At 31.4% G+C, this 22,659-nt stretch overlaps 1 protein-coding gene across 1 annotated transcript; it reads left to right on the forward strand.

Moving 5' to 3' along the window:
* Positions 1-16,615: 16,615 nt before the first annotated feature.
* LOC112791511 (receptor-like protein kinase HSL1) lies at positions 16,616-20,601 on the forward strand. The gene is made up of 2 exons (XM_025834373.3): positions 16,616-19,377; positions 19,813-20,601. Exons 1-2 carry the CDS (start codon positions 16,770-16,772, stop codon positions 20,202-20,204), a joined length of 3,000 nt encoding a protein of 999 aa, XP_025690158.1. The 5' UTR covers positions 16,616-16,769; the 3' UTR covers positions 20,205-20,601.
* The last annotated feature ends 2,058 nt before the right edge of the window (positions 20,602-22,659 follow it).

Below are 22,659 nucleotides of genomic sequence, written 5' to 3' on the forward strand. Positions count from 1 at the left end.
ACTTTACACTAACTTTTTCATACAAATTTTGTACCTTTCTTTAGTTGTGAAGATGGTCACGCACTCACGCATCTAGTTTTATCATGGGGATCAGGGTCTGCTGCCTTGTAATTGTAATAAAATAATAAATTTAATTAGAGAGCAATTTTTTAGTTAATATCAGTAATGTATGTTTTTAAAAATATTTTTATTTTAAATTTTAAACCCTTCAGAAAATAAAATTTAAAAAATACAATAAAACAAATTAATTAATTAATTAAATTAATTTCTTATACACAATAAAATAGGAATAGTATAAACAAATTACACCGCAATAGCAGAATCTCTAGGTCTACCAATAAAATAATTAAGCTATAATCCTATAAGACATAGAAAGTAGGCTATACATGCATCCAAGATTGATTTCTTTTTCTCTCTTTACGTGAATTCCAGGATAAAAGTTAAACTACTTTTGAAAGTAGCATTTTAATGTAGTGAATTTCCCCTTAATTAGTTCAATCAATCAGAGAAAGAAAAGATAAAATTATAATAATATATGTGTGTCATATTAAGAAATAGACACTTTTTTTTTACGGAATTGTATATTGCTAATTTGCTATACGCATGCTATAGTATATATAAAACTTTTGGATAGGAACTATCGTATGAATCATGAAACTTATTTATGAGAGAAAGACTAATAAATACTCGTGACACCATTGATTATTACAGAACGGGGAATACTGTTTTAATGTTTTCTTTCTGTGCTGGATAAAGTTAATAATAAGGCGTTGACTGCTAAATTTATTGTCAAGTATATGAGTAGTTAAAATAAAATATAAAAAAAATGGAGTAATTGATTTCCTTGTTATCCTACTCTTGAAAGGAATCTTGAGGAATAGCAACTCTCATCTAGAGTACAGAATCTGGTCCATGGGGTTAGGTAGCTCAATATATTACATACATATATATTTTTATTTTGGATTGATGGATAATTCTGGACATTGATTAGTTCATCCAATTCTATATTCTATATTGATTTCATAGCGCGCACTTCTTTTCTTTATCTTTGGGTGGAAAACACATAATATAGTGATGATAGCTGTTTTTCTTTCTCACCCCACATAGTAACATCCTATGCCACGGGGAATGAGGATGCTCCCCTGTAACGATTAGTAATTAACACTTTGCTTCTGAGGTAAGAGTGTCGCAGTAATTAAAATCATTGATTTCTTTTAATATGCCATTATTGTCTTATTCACATTTCAGGACAAAAATGTTTATGACTGTATGTGTTGATGGATAGCATATCATCAAGAATTGTCATGATTAGTATATAATGTATATCCTTAATTACTACTTCAGAATCATGCCTTCAAGCTAAGATTAATAATTTAAAGAAAAGTATATGGAACCAATTAATAATCAGCCAAGAATAGAACAACATAATTAATTATAATTAGTTTTATTAATTTATAATTTAATTTATTTTTTAAATTATTGTTGACCACGTTCAAAACATGAGGGAAGATACGCTAGTGTTAGGAGAGAATTACAGAACAGATGCTTTGATCAGTCATTAGTTGGTTCTATATAATTAATTATGTTTTATTAATGCGTAACACATGAAGCATAGAAATCATATCCAAAAACATCCAATTTACAAGAAAAAGAAACATCCGTGTGCCTATCAGTAGCAACATCTGGTTAAAGTCACCGGTGCCTCTGGTTTATCAGTTGGCTAATTCTTGGCTTATATAGAGTTGGTTCCTAGCATTGTTGATAATTTAATAGTTACTGGACTCAATAACCAAGTGGACCCTTATGGTGAACCTTTTGCTTCTAGTCTATGCATGGGTGATTACAACATTCAACAATGAACACATGTTAGTAAACCATAGGACTAACCACTCTTATAAGTTCTAACTAATTTCACCTAATAATTGACATTCCAACTTTCAACTTTAATTATTTAATTTAATAACTAGAAATCGAGGGAGAGAGAAATTAGAGAGAGGAGGTGGTGTAAGTGAAGTAGTATAGTGATGATGGGTTGCATGGACCGTTAAAAAGTGTAGTCAGCCTTTTACATTAGAGGCTCAAACAAGCATGTTGATTGAGCAATAACGCCCTTGAGAATCATGAAGGAGAAAATCTTTTTTCCCCTCTTTAATAATTGACATCATGAACCTTTTTGTTCACTTCTAATTCCTGTTTGTGATCTCTTTTTCCCTCAATTTGAGGATTGGTGCCGGTAGGGAAACCCATATTGATGGTATATGCATGATAATGTTACATAGTGTGCACCAACATAGCATGAACAGAGTATCGATGCCTCATAATAATCATATCAACCTTTTCTTTTTAATTTATACGACAAAAAAAGATTTATTCTTTGTATTTTTTAAGGACAACGTACCCTTTAATCTCATGCCCTCATAATAATCTCATGGCCTTCTTTAATTCCAATTGAAATACATATTCCAAAAGGAAAAGTATAAATAACTAACAATATTTTTGAACAATGTGTAAACAATGTAAATTAATAGAGTTAAAAGAATAAATTAATCTTAAATTTAATTAGTAGCATTAAATTAAGATGTAATGTATTTTTATTTGATTGGTAGTTTATTCATGTTGTTCAAGATGATCATTGTTTACCTAATATTTTCTATTTCAAAAAGGTCAACTTTTCAATGCATATTAGTGTTGTGACAAATAAACTCTTTAATTTCTATATGATTTTTCAAAAGGTAAGCGAAGTGTTTGGTGATTATCACAAACATGGAGATCCTAGGGAGAGGGAAATGAATATTTTTACTTATTTAAGTATAAAAAAAATAATTAGAAAGGTAAATTAAATCTCTTAATCATTATTCATAACAATATCTTAATTTAATACATACATTACATCATTTATTAACATTGATTAAGTAACTATGACGACTATGTATCTTCAAGATTTAATTAATTTTTATTCCTTAAGTCTTTTAATTAGTCTTAATCATTCAACCGTGCATTGCAGTAAATTAGGGATCTGGAGTCCTCAGGATGGGTTTAGATAAGCAAATTCTTGCGTGGATAAATTGGCATCTCATGAACATGATTTACAATATAATTGTCACATTTTTTTTATCTCTCTATATTTTTCTTAGTTTTTTCATTGATCAGTTGGAACTATATTTTTTATAATAGTAACTGTGTACTCTATCTAGAATTTTTCTCTGGCGTTTCGATCCCGTTATTTATAAAAAAATTACATCATTCACTAACGTGATTTAATAATTATTTAAATATGATTTACTCTTTTATCCTTCAAAGTTATACTGTATTAGTATGTCATATATATAGTGTTGTCCATACAATAGAGATGGGAACATCATTCTCCATTTCTCCCTTTGTTTTTTTTTTTTTGTCTTTTATTATTTTTATTTTTTTTTTTGTAAGAGGGGCCTACAAGCACCAAAATTTCTTCCCTAAGTCCTCTCCTATCTCCAAAAGTGATGAAGACCCTACCACTCATATCGATTGAAACGACAAAAAGAAAAGACCTAAGAAAGTTGTTTTTTTTTTTTTTTAAGAATACTATTTTTCATGCCCTTGTTTTGTTTGTTTCAAATACGTACGTATTACTTTCTGTTCAATTTAAGTGGAACTACTTCACTCCAGCGAGGATAAGTTCTTTGATTAAACCTTCATCTATATCATTATATGACCCCAACCCAAATTCAAATTCAAAACAACATGGGTTTGTATTGTAGTGGTCTAGAGTGGAAGCCATGGCTCTCTTTCTATCTACCACCCAATTGCATTTGCATGTGTATGACTGATGGTTGGACATGATGGATGATTGGAAATTACAAGCAACAAAACACATGCATGCGCATGAACCTAGTTAAGTAGCTATATACATAGCCTATCCATCCATCAATCACTTGCATCTCCATCTTTGGCTCTTGTCTCTCTTGTTCAATCTTCTAATGCTAGTTTTGTCCCTAATTACCTACCTTTTTAACACCTTCTCACACTCTCACTCCCACGCCCCTCCATTGCCATTGTTTTCTACGGAGAAATAGTTAATCGGTCAAATCATTTTCTTTTTCATCCTTTTTTAATTGTATTTATGTGTCTATGGTTTGGCCAATATATCACTCATTTTATCATTGAAAAGTTTATTTTGAATGGTAATTTGGATTTATCAAGTATTTTTTGGGATGAATTCTCTCAATTTTTTTGTTTTACTTAAAAGGATCATGTATAATTTTTTATTATATATTTTATAGATAAAACTAAAAAATATAAAAAAAATATTAAAAAAATTAAAAATCACACTTTATTCTTTCAAATAAAAAAAATTTTAAAAATCTATTCTCCTTTAATTTTCTAACTTTAATTTCCGATTAATAAGAACGATAAGTGGTGAAGGGTTTGGTTGTGAGTTGTGACCATTAAGCTACTCCAGATTTTTTTTATTTTTTTATTAGCGCAATAATAAATAATTTATATATTTATTGTTTTTTGTTATTTTTGGGCATACATAGATCACTTGAATTATGAGTCTAAGAAAGCGAATGGCATTGCCGCCCCTAGTTGGGCAAAGGGATGAATCGGATCAAGAAACGCCAAATAATCCTCATATCTATCTTTGATGATTTTACATCAAAATATATATATCATCAACAAGTAACATCATCACCATCTTCATCTTAGCGAGACTTGATTTCTCAATGATTGTTAGAAAATGGTAACTTTTTTGTTACATGGATAAGAGACTAAGAGAGTCAGAGACAAAACTTAGAATTTACGCACAAAATTAGCTGCCTAATTGAATCACTAATCATATAGTCTTCCCCTGGCTTCCTTCAGCGGTGATAATAAAAAAGGCATCCAAACGCGTAGCAAAGAATTCTTTGCATGATTAATTGAAACTTCGTGCTTCGTTCTAGACTTGTCAATGTTAAATATAAAATCGCCGCTAATCGATTGGTGCTTGATATGTGAAGGAATAATCATTAATCATGAATTGAAAAAGAACCTAAGCAATGATGATGAAGAGTTGGTGTATGACTGTATGTGCAAGCTTAATCTTTTTTTATCTAGCCTTTTGCTTTAGGCCCCAGACTAGCCGAACTTATATTTTCTAGAATATGTGCATGCCTTAATTACCATGAATCATGATCTATACTTTAAAAGCCAATGGCTGAGGGTCATGCACTCACATGATCTAATTTTATGTTTAAAAATCTCACATAAAAATATTTTTTATTTAATAATTATGTTTGAATATAATAATATAAAAATATATTTTTTAAGTAAAAAATTTTTTTAAAATGAATATAAATAATAACTTATAAAAAATATTTTTTATTTTTTTAATATTTTTATTTTTATTATTAAAATTTTATTAAATATACTAAAAACATATTTTTTATTAAATTTTTTTTAATAACTTAATCACACCCAAACAAATATATATATACATTATTGTTAATAAAAGTTTAAATTTACTACTACACTAATGAATCCTTATGTACTGTGAATATAAAAATATCAACTAATTTATATTAGTAATACATATAGTAAATCGAATCTTTTATATATATTTGGCTCTTGTCTAAACTACAATGAGCTCTAGATGTTATAATGTTATTTTTAAACTATAGAGATTAAAGGAACAAACATGCACCGAGATCCTATCCAAATCGATCTCCTTAATTTGGCTAATCATTCACAATAGTAGGAACCAGGAAGCAAGAGGTTTTGTACAAGAAAAAAAGAAAGAACAAGCTGCCGTAGGAAATCTTTTTTTTTTTTAATCAACTAGTCATAATGTCTGCAAATTAAAGAAGAACCCTTTTTCCACACAATATAATATAGACAGAGAAAAGCTTTTAAAGTGTGAGTCGACAATAATGTGTGTGGTTTGGAACAGATCCAAATGGGTTGGATCCACCATTACCTTTATAAGAGTACTAGCATTTTAATTTAAACATCTATATATGTTCATGTAGCTTAATTACTATATTAAATTATTAATCAATAATGGACTAACTAGCTAGGGTCATTCATTCATATCTCTCCCCTCAAATTTTGTAAAAGCTTTAAGTTCTTTCTTTTTTGCCCCACACATATCTTTATTTTAATTTCTAGTGGCTCTACCATATAGGTTCGGATATTTATACCGAAGCATGGAGATGATGCTTACTACTATGGATACTTTAATAAAAAGTCCTTGCACTAAAATTTCTAGTAACAATAATTTTTTTTTTGGGTTAATTATTTGAGATATGTGAAGGGATTTTATCATCTTGAAATCAGGGAAGTAATGTTTTAGTTGTTGGGTTTCTCTGCTAGCTGCATGGACCACGTACTATATATATGAAAAAGGAAAAAAACAGTGTGAAAAGTGCTATTATATCCTTTATTCTATTGTAACTTGAACATGAAGCAGATTTTAAGTCATCATTCAAGAAAATGATGTAGATTGTCTATTGGTTTCTGAAGTTTGGACCACAAGTTGTCACAACTACTTAGGATGTGTAATTTTATGAGAATGTTAAAAAAGTTAATTAATAATTTTTTTATATAATTATTTTTTTAAAAACAATTGATTTTATATTTAGATATTTTAATTGAAAAGTGGTATAGTTACATAAATAAATATAGAAAAGTTGTTTTATTATTTAATATTTGATGTCAAATTAGTAAAATTATTACAATTTAAATATAATAAACTTTTACTTAGTCTAGTAGTTCCTAAACGTGCTCTTAGGAGATGAAACCTAGCTAATTTAGATGATTATTAGTTCATTACCAAATATTTTGCTGAAAAAGTTATAATGTTTGTTTGGATGTTGTTAAATTGATAAAAAAATATTTTTTTATTAAAAAATATTTTTTTTATTTGATAGGGTATTTGACAAATTTTTAATAGTAAAAACAAGAATACCAAAAAAATTAAAAATATCTTTTTTGAGAATTTACAATTTACATCTTTTTTTAAAATATCTTTTTTTCTTAAAAAAATATTTTTCACATAATAAATGAATAAAAAAAGTATTTTTATCTTATTTTACTCAAATATAATTGATAGATAAAAAAATATTTTTACATGAGATATCTAAACATAAAATTATTTTTATTTGATAAAAAATCTTTTAAAAAAATATAATTTAAAAAAAAATCTTTTTCAAAAATAACACCAAACATGCTCATAATAAAGGCGTGAAAATAATGTTATTCGCAACATCTGGACAAATCGACATATATAACTAGTTAATTAAGTACTATATCTACACTTAAACATATATTTTGTGTTGTGTAATAAAGGCAATGTTAATTATTACAAACACCAAAGAAGAACTTTTCCTTTGCTTTGCTTTTCTTAGCTTCTTTAATTTTTTCTTTTGGGATGAGGATGATTAACTATTCTCTATTGCAGCATGAGTTGATAGTCTTTTTTAATTCACCAAAAGTAAACTTTCTGAACTGAATTATGGAGTTGGTCATGTCACGCACTAGTAGTAGCGAGTCAACTAACCTAGCTAGCTTTTCTTTTTATTTATTTGCCTATGCAAAACCACTTTTGGAAAGGTACGACACCGTTTCCATTCTATATGACATGCATCACTAGTGCAGGTCCTTTTCTAAGTAAAACGGATCACGAGGATTTACTGTTTTAATCACCGTTACGTTATCACATGTTACCAAATAGTACCTCTAAAAATGGCAAAACAATCAAAATTGATTACTCCTAATTAAGTCTTAACTTAACACTTCTTTTAATATATGTCTGTCTTTTTCTCTGGAAATTCAGTTAATATAAAAAAATAGTGGTAAATTAAAATACACAAAATTTAACTAATTAAGCAACACTACGTACTACGTACTATATGTATTTAATTTACAGGTTCCAAGTTCCAAAAAATTCTTGGAATTGATCGTAAAGTTTCACTGTTGTAGTGTGATTGATCAATGGAATTGGAATTGCAAAAGAATTGATGGTGTTAGGTTCACATACAATGAAGGTCGCTATCAATTTTAATCTGAAGGAGAAGGACTGATAACGAACCCTATGTGACTGTGCTGACAATTGTTAAAGGTTAAGTGCCCTACAAATTTCGAACAACGCAACAACATAATGTGTACAAGTGCGTTTCGAAAGGGAAATTGTCATGTAACTATATTTTTCCAAAATCAATATACAAATGTGCCAAATTACTTGCCCACTTGCCCCTTAGCTTATTATTTTTCTATTACTCCTTTTTTAAATTGGAAAGTGAAATTAGATATCAAAATAGTTATTTATTCTATCTCAATTCTCATAATAATAACTTTTAACCACAAAATTATATTTCATTTTGTATTTTTGATAATATAAAATGTAAACTATATATTTCTATATATAAATATGGCTTAACAAGTACAGCGTGGCAAACAAAGTAATAATTACAATAGTGGTAAATAACCAATTATATGATGCATATGGATTGTTGTTTAAATTTTGTCTAATTTATTTTTGTAGTAAATTTTAATTTTTTAAAAATGATTTATTTTTATATTTTTTAAATCAAATGTTAATTTTTAATTTGTTTTAAAAGTTAGACACTACCTAAGTATCATAGCATTCATCATAATAAATAATAATATATGATAAATGATTGAGAACGCTGAAAAAGCTTAGAATATTTGAGAGTAACACGTATATGCAAGGTATATATATATTTTTTGTAAATATTAATGAAACTTTACTGTAACATTCCGTTATTGATATTTTATGATATTTTTAAAATTTTAGAGACAGAACAATACACTTCTAGATATAAAATATGTGGAGGTATCTGCATATTTTAAAAATGCGAGAAATGTATTGTCTCGCTTCCAAAATTTAAAAAAATACTAAAAAAATTATTAGTTAAGTGTTACACTCTATTTTTTTTTCAATATCCACAAAAAATTAGGCTACTGTTAATACCCAAAACCAATGATGAATTATATTGAGAATGAATGGTCGATTTTCCAACTTTGCACAGCTAAACTGGAGCCGGTGTTAGTTTGACTCTGACTCCAAGCTTGTAAGAAAAATAATTATTATCATGTTGTGTCAACTACTGCAAAGTTCTGTTTTTATGTCTCTTGGCCACAAGCATGCATTTTCTATAAAGGTTAAAATTTAAACAAACAATTTTAACTTAAGCTTGTACGCAAAATTATAGCCAACGCTTCAAGTCCTAAATTAAAGTAGCTAGGCTGGGGTGATTGTGATGCTTCTTCTCAGGTGAGGCTACTAATTTACATGAAGAACTAGTGCTGCTGTTTGGAGACAAACTTCACTGTTCATGCTGCACCCAACGCAGCCAATAAGCTAAGCTCCTAACAAATACACCTATATATGTAACGTAACATTTGATCTTTAATTTAATCTACCTTAAAGCCTATTTCACCGCTACCTACGTAGCATCATTCTATATCAATGCAGGAAGTAACATGCATGACATGATTGATCTATGGATATATGTTATGTCCATGAACACTCTTTGTTACCTTAAGCTTTTCAACTACGTAACACTCTCTTGAAAAAAAAAATTTTTCCAGAATAATATACGAAAAGTTAATTAGTAATTATTCGAATATTGATTTTTGAAAAAAAAAAAAAAGATTTCCAGAATGTGTGAATAGGTGGGTAACTCGAGCAAATTTGTTATTAATGACACAATTTATGAGCAATATTCTGTAGTTACGCCACATTACTAAGGTGGGACCAACTTGATTATAAGGATGCGTATGATCTCTCATAGTTATGTAGCAACAACCCATTTGGAAAATTTGGTGGAGAAAATGATGAGAATTATGCTATACCTTAAATTCAAGAATTATAATCTAGCTACCTTATCTCCTTGGTTATTATTATCCTTACTTAAATCCTTTATATTAGAATAGCTTCTTCAAAGACCCAGATTCCAGGGTAGGTGTATTTCGGTTTTATTATATGTACGATGGAGCATTTAGAACACATAACAAACAAGAAACAAGCAATTAAATTAAAGACATGATAAATCGCTGTTCTTAGATTCATCTCAGAGCGAGACATTAAAAAAAAATGCATCTTAGACTAATTAAAGGACTACACAGCATGTATTACTATTTACAATACATTAATTAGTAGTATTATTTACATGAAAAAAAGTTGGTGCTGAATTTAAATGTTGAATGTTAGATGTCCCACGAAGAAGGCAGTGACAGTGTATTAATAAATGGAAGTCACGAGGCAATTTATTATAACATTATAAATATGTTGCACCAACCTCTGCAGTGTCCCTGAATTCGAATTTTAACTTTGGCCTATCTATGTAACAACAACCAAATTAATAAGTAGATATTCTGATTCAGAACGAAATAGGTGGAACCATATGTAAACTCTTACCAACTGAAGTAATTCTACATTGAAAACAGTAGCTTCAGCTGTTGAAGATCATCACACTTGCATTAGTTTAGTGCATTGCTACTATATCATCACAGTCTGTAAATTTGGTACACGCTTTCCTCGTCAGTATGGCATGCATTATATTCTGTAACAATGGCGAAAATTTGTCCCCTCAATCTACCCAACTTGACCAAGTACCTTCAAAAAGTTGATCATTAATATCAGGAATCTCTATCTGATACAACTAATTAATAATAGTTAATTAATTAAGTATACCCTTTTATTGATCTTCTATTATAATCCCAACAAGTACTTTCTTCTCTCATTTGTTTTAAGAAATAAACGAAACACAAGATCTCAATTTAGAATGCCAAGACAATATTGAGTATCAAGGTTGTTGCTGCCTTTAATACTGCTCCTACTAACAACATATTGAACAAGTCAATGATTAACTTTAAAAATAAACTTGTGTTTGGAGCCATGTCGAACATTGTGTAAATAAACTGGTGGATAGCATTTATCATATTTGCAATTGAACAACCCATTAACTCAAATCAATGTGTTGTTCTTTGTTTTTTGAGAAATGTTTGGCACACTTATCTGTTATAGATGTATTGACTTGCTATTGATTCTATGTTAAACACTATTTGATGTGGAAAAATTATACACAAAACATTACAGTAAAAACAAATATACTTTTTTTTTTCAACATGTGATCTCATTACTAATTAAAGAAGTGGCGAGTAAATATAATATTAATGTAACTAAATCATGTAAACAAAAAAAAAAAAACCATACTATTATCCGGTCCTGATGAGTTAGTTTTCATATTTCAAAAGTTAATTAACAATTATTCATTGAGATTATTGGACAAAAATAGAATAAATTTTTGTTAACCGATGGTTTTGGATAACTTTTTAATGAATCAAGACAGGTTAAAGATATGTTAACAGTTTAATTATAGTTTGAAAGAAATTAAAAAATGAATTTTATATATATATATATATATATATATATATATATATATATATATATATACATATTTAATAACTTGTGGTCGTTATTATTATAAGTTATATTTATTACTACATGTCAACACACATTCATTAAGTTTGTTGTCGTTTATCACTGCATACTCAATACATGCATTGAATATAATAAATGTAATAAAAATATTATTTGCACACTAAAATCAGCCACTAAAATTAATTATAATATATTTATATATAAATACATAATTTGTTTAATTTAATTAATTTTTAATATATATTTTATATTTTAATATAATATTTTATACTAATAACTGAGTTTTATATATACCTAGTATAATTGAATTTAATTACTTGAAAGTTTATTCATTAATAACATATTTCATTGAATTTATGTTTGCTATGCGGGGTAATAGTTTCATGAATTATTCACTATATAGTCCATACATGCATGCGCATTCTGCCACTTTTATTTTTATTAATATATATATATATATATATATATATATATATATATATATAATTGTACAATTTTATGAACTATTAAATATCAAATATATTATGTATAGATTAAAATAAATTAAATAACATATATATTTTATACACAAATATATAATTAATAATTTTTAGTGATTAATTTTAATATATTGATAATATTTTTTTAATTAAATATTTATTATTAATAATTAAGCTATACTATTAGGGATAAAAGCTCTATTCCTATTTATACAAGGCTAAAGGGCTCTCAACTCTCAACAGCTACACACACGTTTATTTTCTAAGTCCTAGCATGATCATTTTATGTATCTTTTTACATTGTTTTATACTCTTTGTATAGTAGTCTATACCTTCATACATCTCACATGCATGATATTTTCCACATTACATGATATTCTGTATTATACCTACACCGGAAATTTCAAATTAGCTTTAGTCACACATTCCCAATTTCCCATCTATTGTCAATCTGAGTCCAACTATAGTCATGTGATGGAGTCAATATATATCATAACGGTTATGAACCATACGAATAGCGAAATAAGATTAAATTTTAAATAATAATAATAATAAATCTGATCGTCGACAAATTATATATGCTAGTTTTTTACATTTATTTTCCGAATGGAACATTTGTTTTTAACTTTTTACAAAAATATTTTCTGATGTATTTCTAATTAGTGATTGATTTTTTTGCCATTTTTTACAAGACCTTTTTTAAAATATATTTTATTATATGTAATTTAAACAAAAATATTTTTAGGGGTATATATGGCTCGACCCAAACATTTTAGGGGTTAATTTGGTGTGATTTTACTAGGTTTAGGGTTGGGTAAAGGTCTAAAAAATAGACTCGGTCATTATTTCGGACCGAATCCGGATCAAGTCGAATCCGGATTCACCCAACTCATGTGCATCCTAAGGAACAAAAAAGATATATATGTTTTAAATTAATTTCAATATTATGTTATATTAATTATAAGTTTATTGTTTTATTTTTAATCACATTTGTTGAATTAGAAAATAGATCAAAGAAACATCAAATTAAAATTTATGGACAAATTCAAGTTTAAATATGGATATCAACTTTTTGATAATAATTTTTTTTATAAATTATTGTTAAATTTTTAAAGACCCGGTTTTCATTCGATATAATTGTGGCCTAAAAATATTTAAATTTTATTAGGTTTAGAAACGGTTTAAAATCTAAAAAATAAACCCAGTATATATTTAAAATCAAGTCTAAGTCTGATTTCATCTACCTCATGACCCTAAATATTTTACTATTTCTAAGACTTGAATCTAACCTCTTAGTTAAATTATAAAATACTAATTTCACTTTTATTATTTTTTACACACATGTAATAAATAAAAGGAGTAAATTTATTGATCCATCACTATAGTATCTATAACTATAGTTCAAAGATTTTCCCTATTTCAATGATGAGCACAAGAAAAAAGTCTCTTCAAGTTGATGAATATACACTTGAAGTGCAATCCGGCCTTCAACTTTGTTTGAAACTCAAAATCTTAAATAAGAAAAACACTTATTAAAAACACTTGGATTAAAGAAAGAAGCAAGTAACTAATAATAATAATATTAAAAATAATATATCTATTTGAATTTTTACCTATCTAAGTATTATAAAAATAATTAAGATGATAAATTAACACTTCTAATCATCACTTTAATAATAATAATAATAATAATAATAATAATAATAAAAACGAAAAGGCAAGGCACACATCCTGCAAGAGAGAAAATATTACAGAAAGCCAAGAATATCGTTTTCAGACATTGACCCCTTGCCGTTTTGTTGAAAGTCTACGTGATGACACTGTCCGGATCCGAAATATCACGCCGGGATTAGGTATCTATCAAAATTTATTCTTCAATCAGTTATTATTTATAAAAATTTAATAAAATATGTATTTTAAAATTTTTCATATATTTAAATTTTAAAATTATATTTTTTAAAATTAAAATATTTAAAGTTAATAAAATAAAAATAATAAATTAAAATTAATATAAAATTGAAAAGAAGAATAGATGGAAAGATATTCAATGTGAATTGGCCGTCCGACTCCTATATTAATTAGGTGATTCCTACAATGAAGGTTGGATCTAATTTATTTAAAAGATTAAAAATTAATATTTAATTTTAAAAAAATAAAAATAAATAATTTTAAGAGTTAATTATTTATTTAGTATTCGAAAAATTTAGACGTTGATAAAAAGATTTTTGAAAAATGTTATCAATAAAATAATTCTTAAACAATGTTAGAATACAACAAAAATAAAAAATAAATACAATATTTTTTGTAAATGACAAAAAATTTTGTATTTAGCAAATAGTTTATTCATTTAATATAAAATTTTGTGATAATATTTAAATAAATATTTAGAAGGTACAATAAAAATTCGGACAAAATTTGAGGCTGATTATGGAGGGGTGTAGGTGCTTTACAGGGTTATGGAAGATGAGGGTTTTACACCGTTATGTGGGACAGCTTTTTTATCAGAGTTGGTGTGGAAAAATCCGACCTTTTGAGTTTTTTGTTAAAAAAAATTTATATGCAAATCGGATGGTCCGTTTTGTTTGGAGGAGATGAAACTCACATCATGGAAATCGGATCCTGCGATTTCTCATGGAACAAATCGGATGGTCCGTTTTGTTCGTTGGAGAAGTAGGTTCTAGTAGTCGCATGGTTAGTTGTGGATCACATTAAATGAAATTAGATCCAAGTTTGTTCATCTTCTTCAACTTCTTTTCTTCTTTCTCAGGGTGTGGGGTCTGTATTGTTGGGTTGAAAAAAAATTAGTTGCTGATAAAGTTTTTGTTTTTGTTTCGGTGAGTGATAGGAATAGATGATATAGTCCTTTTGAAAGTGTATTATTCTTTGATGTATTCTATCTTTGTTTTATATTAATTTATTTTATTTTTTATTTTTACTTTATAAAATTTTGCAATTGTAATTATTATATATTACGTTTATTATCAAAATTTTGTATAATATAAACTATGATTCTATAAAAAAGGATAAAATAAATAACAAATTAATTATAAGTAATAATAGAGGCATAAATAATGAAAATTTATAGTTCAAAATAATACTAAATTAAAGAGTACGGATAATATTAAGAAAATTATAGAATATTTTTTTGTTTAACATTATAAAATTTATAGTACTCTCTTTTGTATTTTTTATTGTATTTATTTATTTATATAATAAATATTTTTTATATTATTTTTGTTAAGTTCTGTTTTTGCATGTATATAAAAACATAATTTAAAGTAATTTTTACAATGTGAAGTTTGGAACGATCAACATTTTTAGGTTTTGATTTTTTTGACATTTGGGTTTTTTTGAGTTCAAACAGGTGAAGCAGAAATGGTTGAGGGAGGAAGAAGATGAAGGCTTCGAAGTTGGCTGGAGAAGAAAGGGAAAGTGAAATTTCTGGGTACGCATGCAATAGAGGGATTGGTTGTGTTAAATAGACACCATCTCTATGGAGCACCTGGCCAACGACACGTAGGTGGGGTAGCAACAAATCGGACGGTCCGCTTTGACAGTAGAAACTCACACTGTCTGAGTTGCGTCTTTCCAGTCGCACGGTCCGAGTTCTATTTTTCCTGACACCACCCCAATGTCGAGCACCCATTCTCCCCATATCAGCGTCTAGCACCAGCTATACCTTCATATTAAAATTTAAAAGCGCAAAATTTGATCTCTAGCTTTTTCCTTTTATTTTTTTAAATTATACGATCATTCATAATTAAAATATTTTCTAGAAGAAATTCACTTGACATAAAATTATTAAATTTTAAAAATGAAAAATTTTTATTTTTTTAATAATAATAACAAAATTTGTATAAAAATATGTCTAAAGTCTTTTTTAGTATATATATTTAATATGTAATTTTTTGTCATATTTTTAAATATTCTAAAAATTTATTTATTATTAGTATTTTTTGTAATTTTTTTTGTCAGCAATATAAATTTTTTAGTACTATTTTAATAATTTATTTTAATTTTTAAATATTTAAAATTTATCATCAAAATAAATTAAACAAAAATTAAATACTAAATTATAGATACAGTAAAATTCACTTAGTAATTAATCCGAGGCCAATGATTGAGATCTAAAAGTAAACAAGTTACAAGCTAGCAAAAAGGTAAGGTTCTAAATAGAGGAAATTTTAGCCTCTACGTATCATCACAATATGCATGTTGTAATTATATCACTTACACAGTTACACCAATACTGCACCCTTTGTTGACCAATCCAAAACCGCATTAGTTGTTAACCGTAGCTACTAGTTAGTAACATTTTGCCGTATTAATTATGTCAATCCTGTTTAAAAAACATTAAAATTCACTATTAAAATTAATTATTAATATAAAAATATATATTAAAAATTAAATAATATATATATATATAAATATATAATAATTAATTTTAATATATAAATAATATTTTTGTAGTCATGCATTTACTAATTAACGCCAAATATACTCAAAATTAACTTGTATACTATCTTTTGTGAGTTGGAATTAAACCTTACTTGTTTAGGCCAAGTCAGGAATGTTTAACCCAAAAAAGAATCATTTTATAAGTTTAGCAGCATAATCATACTGTTATTTTCTTAAGGAGTGACATGATAATGCCAAATTGATGCACTGGAGTGTCCTATTTTAAAGATACTTGGTTAGTTGGTTACGAGGAGCGGACAAATACTAAAAAATTTAAAATAAAAAAAGAAATAAAATAGAAGGGTGGCAACCTAGCTGAGTCACTTTGTCTCTCTCAATAAATTGAGCGCACACACTCATTACTTACTCTTGACTCTAGAGTGTTGATTCCATAGGAAGCCACAATGCTTCATCTGCTTGTGTGCATGCTCTGCATTCTCCTCTCCCCAGTGACCTGCCTCAACCAAGAAGGCCTCTACCTCCAACAATTCAAGCTAACCCTCGACGACCCCGACAATCGCCTCGCCGACTGGAACCCCCGCCATGCCACCCCTTGCAACTGGTTTGGCGTCCTCTGCGACCCCCCTACCAACACCACCGTCACTTCCCTCTCCCTCCCCGACACTAACATCGCCGGTCCATTCTCCGCCCATATCCTCTGCCGCCTCCCCAACCTCTCCTCCATCAACCTCTTCAACAACTCCATCAACGCCACCCTCCCCCTCGACATCTCCCTCTGCTCCAACCTCCAACACCTCGACCTCTCCCAGAACCTTCTCACCGGCACGCTCCCCCACACTCTCCCTCACCTCCCCAACCTCCGCTACCTCGACCTCACCGGCAACAACTTCTCCGGTCCCATTCCGGACTCCTTCGGGTCCTTCCAGAAACTCGAGGTCATCTCCCTCGTTTACAACCTTCTAGAAGGCACCATCCCTCCCTCATTGGGGAACCTAACCACCCTCAAAATGCTCAACCTCTCTTACAACCCCTTCTACCCGGGTCGGATCCCGGACTCGCTCGGCAACCTTACCAACCTCGAGGTTCTCTGGCTCACACAGTGCAACCTCGTTGGCACCATTCCAGACTCGCTTGGCAACTTGAAGAACCTCAGGGACTTGGACCTTGCGCTCAACGATTTGTACGGTTCCATCCCCACTTCCCTCACTCGTTTGACTCATTTGACTCAGATTGAGTTGTACAACAACTCGCTCTCCGGGGACCTGCCTCGTGGCTGGAGAAACCTCACCGCCCTACGCCTTCTCGACGCCTCCATGAACCACTTGACGGGGACCATACCGGAGGAGCTCTGCGCGTTGCCCTTGGAGAGTCTCAACCTCTACGAGAACCGCTTTGAGGGCCAGCTGCCGCCGAGCATTGCCAATTCGCCCAACCTCTACGAGCTCAGGATCTTCGGGAACCGTCTCACCGGAAGGTTGCCGGAGAATCTGGGGCGCCATTCTCCTCTCAGGTGGCTCGACGTCTCCAGCAACCAGTTCTTGGGGCCGATTCCGTCCACGCTGTGCGATCACGGGGAACTGGAGGAGCTTCTTGTGATATATAATTTGTTTTCCGGCGAGATTCCGGCGAGTCTGGGAACGTGCCAGAGCCTGACGCGGGTGAGGCTGGGGAACAACCGGTTCTCCGGCGAGGTGCCGGCGGGGATGTGGGGTCTCCCCCACGTGTACCTTCTTGAACTCGCGGAGAATTCGTTCTCCGGCCCCATTGCGAAGACCATTGCCGGTGCCGGGAACCTTTCGCTGCTATTTCTCTCGAAGAATAAGTTCGAGGGAGTGATCCCCGACGAGGTTGGGTGGTTGGACAATCTCGTGGAATTTTCTGGCAACGATAACATGTTCAGCGGTTCGATCCCAGAGACTGTTGTGAATCTCGGGCAGCTTGGGACCCTTGATCTTCACAACAACAAACTATCCGGGGAGCTTCCAAAAGGGCTTCATTCTTTGAAAAAGCTGAGCGTTTTGAATTTGGCCAACAATGGCATTGGTGGGAAGATTCCAGATGAGATTGGTAGCTTGTCAGTTTTGAATTCTCTTGATCTCTCCAAGAACCAGTTCTCCGGGATGGTCCCTCACGGATTGCAGAATTTGAAGCTGAACATTCTGAATTTGTCTTACAATCGTCTCTCCGGGGAGCTCCCTCCTCTGTTGGCTAAGGACGTGTATGTGGATAGCTTTCTGGGGAACCCCGGTTTGTGTGGGGATTTGAAGGGTCTCTGCAGTGGAAGAGGCCAAGCCAAGAGTTTGGGCTATGTTTGGCTTCTCAGGACTATCTTCATTGTCGCCACTTTGGTGTTCTTTGTGGGTGTGGTGTGGTTCTACCTCAAGTATAAGACTTTCAAGGATGCCAGAAGGTCCATTGATAAATCGAGGTGGACCTTGATGTCGTTTCATAAGCTGGGTTTTGGTGAAGATGAGATCTTGAATTGCCTTGATGAGGATAATGTGATTGGAAGTGGGTCATCCGGGAGAGTCTACAAGGTGGTGCTTAGCAGCGGGGAAGCGGTTGCGGTGAAGAAGATATGGGGAGGGGCAGGGAAGGGTGGAGAGAGTGGAGATGTGGAAAAAGGTGGTGGTGGACGGGTGCAGGACGAAGCTTTTGATGCGGAGGTTGAGACTTTGGGCAAGATCAGGCACAAGAACATTGTTAAGCTGTGGTGTTGCTGCACAACCAGGGATTGCAAGCTACTGGTTTATGAGTACATGCCCAATGGTAGTCTTGGTGATTTGTTGCATAGCAGCAAAGGTGGGTTGTTGGATTGGCCAACCAGGTATAAGATTGCCGTTGACGCTGCTGAAGGCCTCTCTTATCTGCATCATGATTGTGTTCCACCAATTGTTCATAGAGATGTGAAATCCAGCAATATCTTGTTGGATGGGGACTATGGTGCCAGGGTGGCGGATTTTGGAGTGGCCAAGGCCGTCGAAACTGGAGGGAAAGGAGGAACCAAATCCATGTCTGTCATAGCTGGGTCTTGTGGGTACATTGCGCCAGGTTTGTAGAAATTTCATGTTATTAAATTTCACTTTTGCTCGCGTTGACTATAATTTCTCTGACTCTAAAGATGCATTTGTGGGTTTAGTGGTAGATAATACTTGTGCTTAGCTTAGCACATAGGCTTCGTGTTGTTAGTGTAATTTGATAAATAGTATGGAGCTCTCTGTAGATCTTGTTCTGTTCTTGCTCTCTTAGCTTAACTAACAGCCCTTTGATGGCACTTCATGTGTACTTTTGTTGTTATAATTTCTCTAAATTACTAGACTACTATAGTAATAAAATATGAACAGTTAATGATCTAAACTCTAAGGAAGTACAGATTGTGTAGCATATTTTCCTTTTGATTTTTGTTTGCAAGCATCATATTTTGTTTCATGTGTTATTAATATCTTTGTTTGGACTAGTCTGACCTTTGATTGTTTTGTTCTGCAGAATATGCATACACTCTCAGAGTGAACGAGAAAAGCGACATATACAGTTTTGGTGTCGTGATACTTGAGTTGGTTACTGGGAGGCGTCCGGTGGATCCTGAATTCGGAGAGAAGGACTTGGTGAAGTGGGTGTGCACCACCCTGGATCAGAAAGGGGTGGACCATTTAATTGACTCGAGGCTTGATTCTTGTTTCAAAGACGAAATTTCCAAGGTTTTCAACATTGGCCTCATGTGCACCAGCCCTCTTCCGATCAACCGGCCCTCCATGAGAAGGGTGGTGAAGATGTTGCAAGAGGTGGCAACAGAGAAACAAGTGAAGCCTGCCAAGAAAGATGGCAAGTTAACTCCTTATTACTATGATGATGCCTCGGATCACGGAAGTGTTGCTTGATTCAAGGCCCTGCAAGCTAAAGATCTGGATCAATTGATTCGGAAAGGAAAGTTTGAAGCTTCGCATTAACAAGAAGCCAACTTTCCCTCCAGAAAGTTGACCAAAGAAAAGAGGAGAGGAAGATTGGGCTTGAAAAATTGGTGTTTAACTCTGAGTAGACATCTACATCAGAGGTGCTTCCCTACCAAAATCAAGTTGGTCCTTTGCATTATAACTTTATTTTTAGAAATGATATTTTCCTTTGTTAAAAGAAGTATAAGATTTTTCGGGTACATGTATATCTGTGACAAGAATTTTTCCTTGTCTCTTGCATGGGTCAGGGATTTATAAATTTGTAATATCAATAGCTTCAAAGAAATTCAGGGTCCTAACTCATAACCAGTCTTCTGCTGTAAAATCAGGCTATATACTGTTTGAGCTACCCTTACCTACAAAGTTGGCTTTGAAAATCTGAAAGCAACATTCTACAGTAACCTTCTTTTCTAGATCATATTAACTTAATAGTAGAAGATGATAAGCCTGCGTAAGGAATGGAATAAGCAGCCTGATTGTTCTTGAATGCTCATAATTGTTTTTGGATGTTTGTATCTAAATGCTTAGAGCCTTACTCTTCTAAGCTTGAGAATTTGTATCTCACTTGTGTGCTGTGTACAGCTATAATTCGTTAGTAAATGAGGTTGTTAGGAAGGCTTTGTCCTCTCCGGGCCCTCTCTTTAAATTGCAGTTTCCATTCATTTGGGACTGCGATTAAAGGTGTATCCCTAGAAAATGGCTATGGCCTTGCGGTACTGAATTTATTTATTCATTTTGATGAGACTCAACACTGGAATTTTGTCCTTTATTGCTAGTTCTTATTGTGTCTAGTCTAGTGGTCATATTTATACGTCAACTACTTTATTGTCCGATGAAATGTAAACGAAATTATTGCAAGATTAATGCTAGATTGAGCTTTTTAACCGCTCCACTTTCTAAGTTCTCTTTATAGGGTAGTTGCGGCAACCAACAATGGAATTCCAAGCTATTATTCTTATTAACGGAAAAGTTTAAGTCTGAATGCTAAATCTGAATGGCAGTTTCAAATGCCTAGCCCAATAGGCCATAAATGCAGAATGCTGAGGTTGTAGGACCATTCTGTGGCCATTTCACTTGGATGCTACTGAACTTGAAACTTGTGGACTAAGATTTAGATTCTTAATCACAGTCATAAAATATTTTAATACAGTATCAACAACTCATTTGTGATTTATCCTTAAAGTTTAGGGACGCTGTTAGTTAAAAGGTTATGTTTAGCATTGTAGCCTTCCTTAACTCATACATTGTTTATATACTTTCCTTTCAGTCTAAATAGATTTGAAAAAGGTCATTTCTTATACATTTCATAACGGCTGCACCAAAAAACTCAATTTTTGAAGAGAAAAAGAATTTGGGCGAGAAGAAACACAGCCAAAAACCTGCATGTTAAGCCATAAGTAGAGTCAAGCAAGTTACTTTAATCTAAAAGTGTTGGAGAATCTAGTACAAAAATGTATGCTGCAAACACAGACACGACTTAACACCTGAAGAGCTAAATATTGCTGGGTTTGTTCAATGTCGTAAGTATATTAGGCTGGGTTTGGTAAAGCTTTTTCAAGAAGTCTACCTTGCGTTTGGTAAATTAAAAAGCCAAGTGCTTGTGCTTGCGGCTTTTAAAAGTTAGGGGTGCTTTTGAAAGCACGTAGGAGGGAGATTTTTAAAGCTGACTTGTGCTTATCAAATTTTATTCATTTTTCTGCACATATTTCTCACTATTATATTGCCATTGAAATCCTCATATATTTCTAAAGTTAAAAAATAAAAGAGTTTATTTATTATATTTATGTTTATTATGAATTTTTATTTTAACATTATTTTATTTTAAAATATTATATGAAATTTTAAAGAATTTGAAAAAAGAAATTATTTTTCGTTATAAACATGTTTATTATAATTTTTTCAACTTTTAAAAGCTGTTTTACCAAACATAATTGTGGTGCTTGTACTTGTTAAAAGTCATTTTTAATTTGATTTTACCAAACGCAAGTGTTGCAGCTTTTAAAAAGCTGTCTTTTAAAAGACAGCTTTCATAAGCTACTTTCGAAAAGTAAAAACTTTACCAAACCCAGCCTTAGTGTGATTAACTACTGATTGTGAACTTTTCGGCTAGAATATTAGTGTGATTATTCCTTCCTCCCATTTTAGTACAAACAATGCACATGCATTAGCAGAATCTAAGGAACCGTAATATAGAACTCACTGACTAAGCTAAAGCTGCTGGATACACAGACACACAAAGGAAAAGAAAAGAAAAACTACATGAAAAGGACACATTAGAATTTGATCATGTATCAACTGAAGTAACAACGGTCTACAGATTTTCATTATGGCATATTATCCTTCTTGTAATTAAGAGTTTAAAGAAGAATATTATATGGACTGA

This window comes from Arachis hypogaea, chromosome 3 (assembly GCF_003086295.3).
Source record: "Arachis hypogaea cultivar Tifrunner chromosome 3, arahy.Tifrunner.gnm2.J5K5, whole genome shotgun sequence".
Classification (NCBI taxonomy): domain Eukaryota; kingdom Viridiplantae; phylum Streptophyta; class Magnoliopsida; order Fabales; family Fabaceae; genus Arachis; species Arachis hypogaea.

Coding starts and splice junctions, on each gene's coding strand:
- LOC112791511 (XM_025834373.3), top strand. CDS start 16,770: ATGCTTCATCTGCTTGTGTGCATGCTCTGCATTCTCCTCTCCCCAGTG. Junction 19,378..19,812: donor TTGTGGGTACATTGCGCCAG/GTTTGTAGAAAT, acceptor TTTGTTCTGCAG/AATATGCATACACTCTCAGA.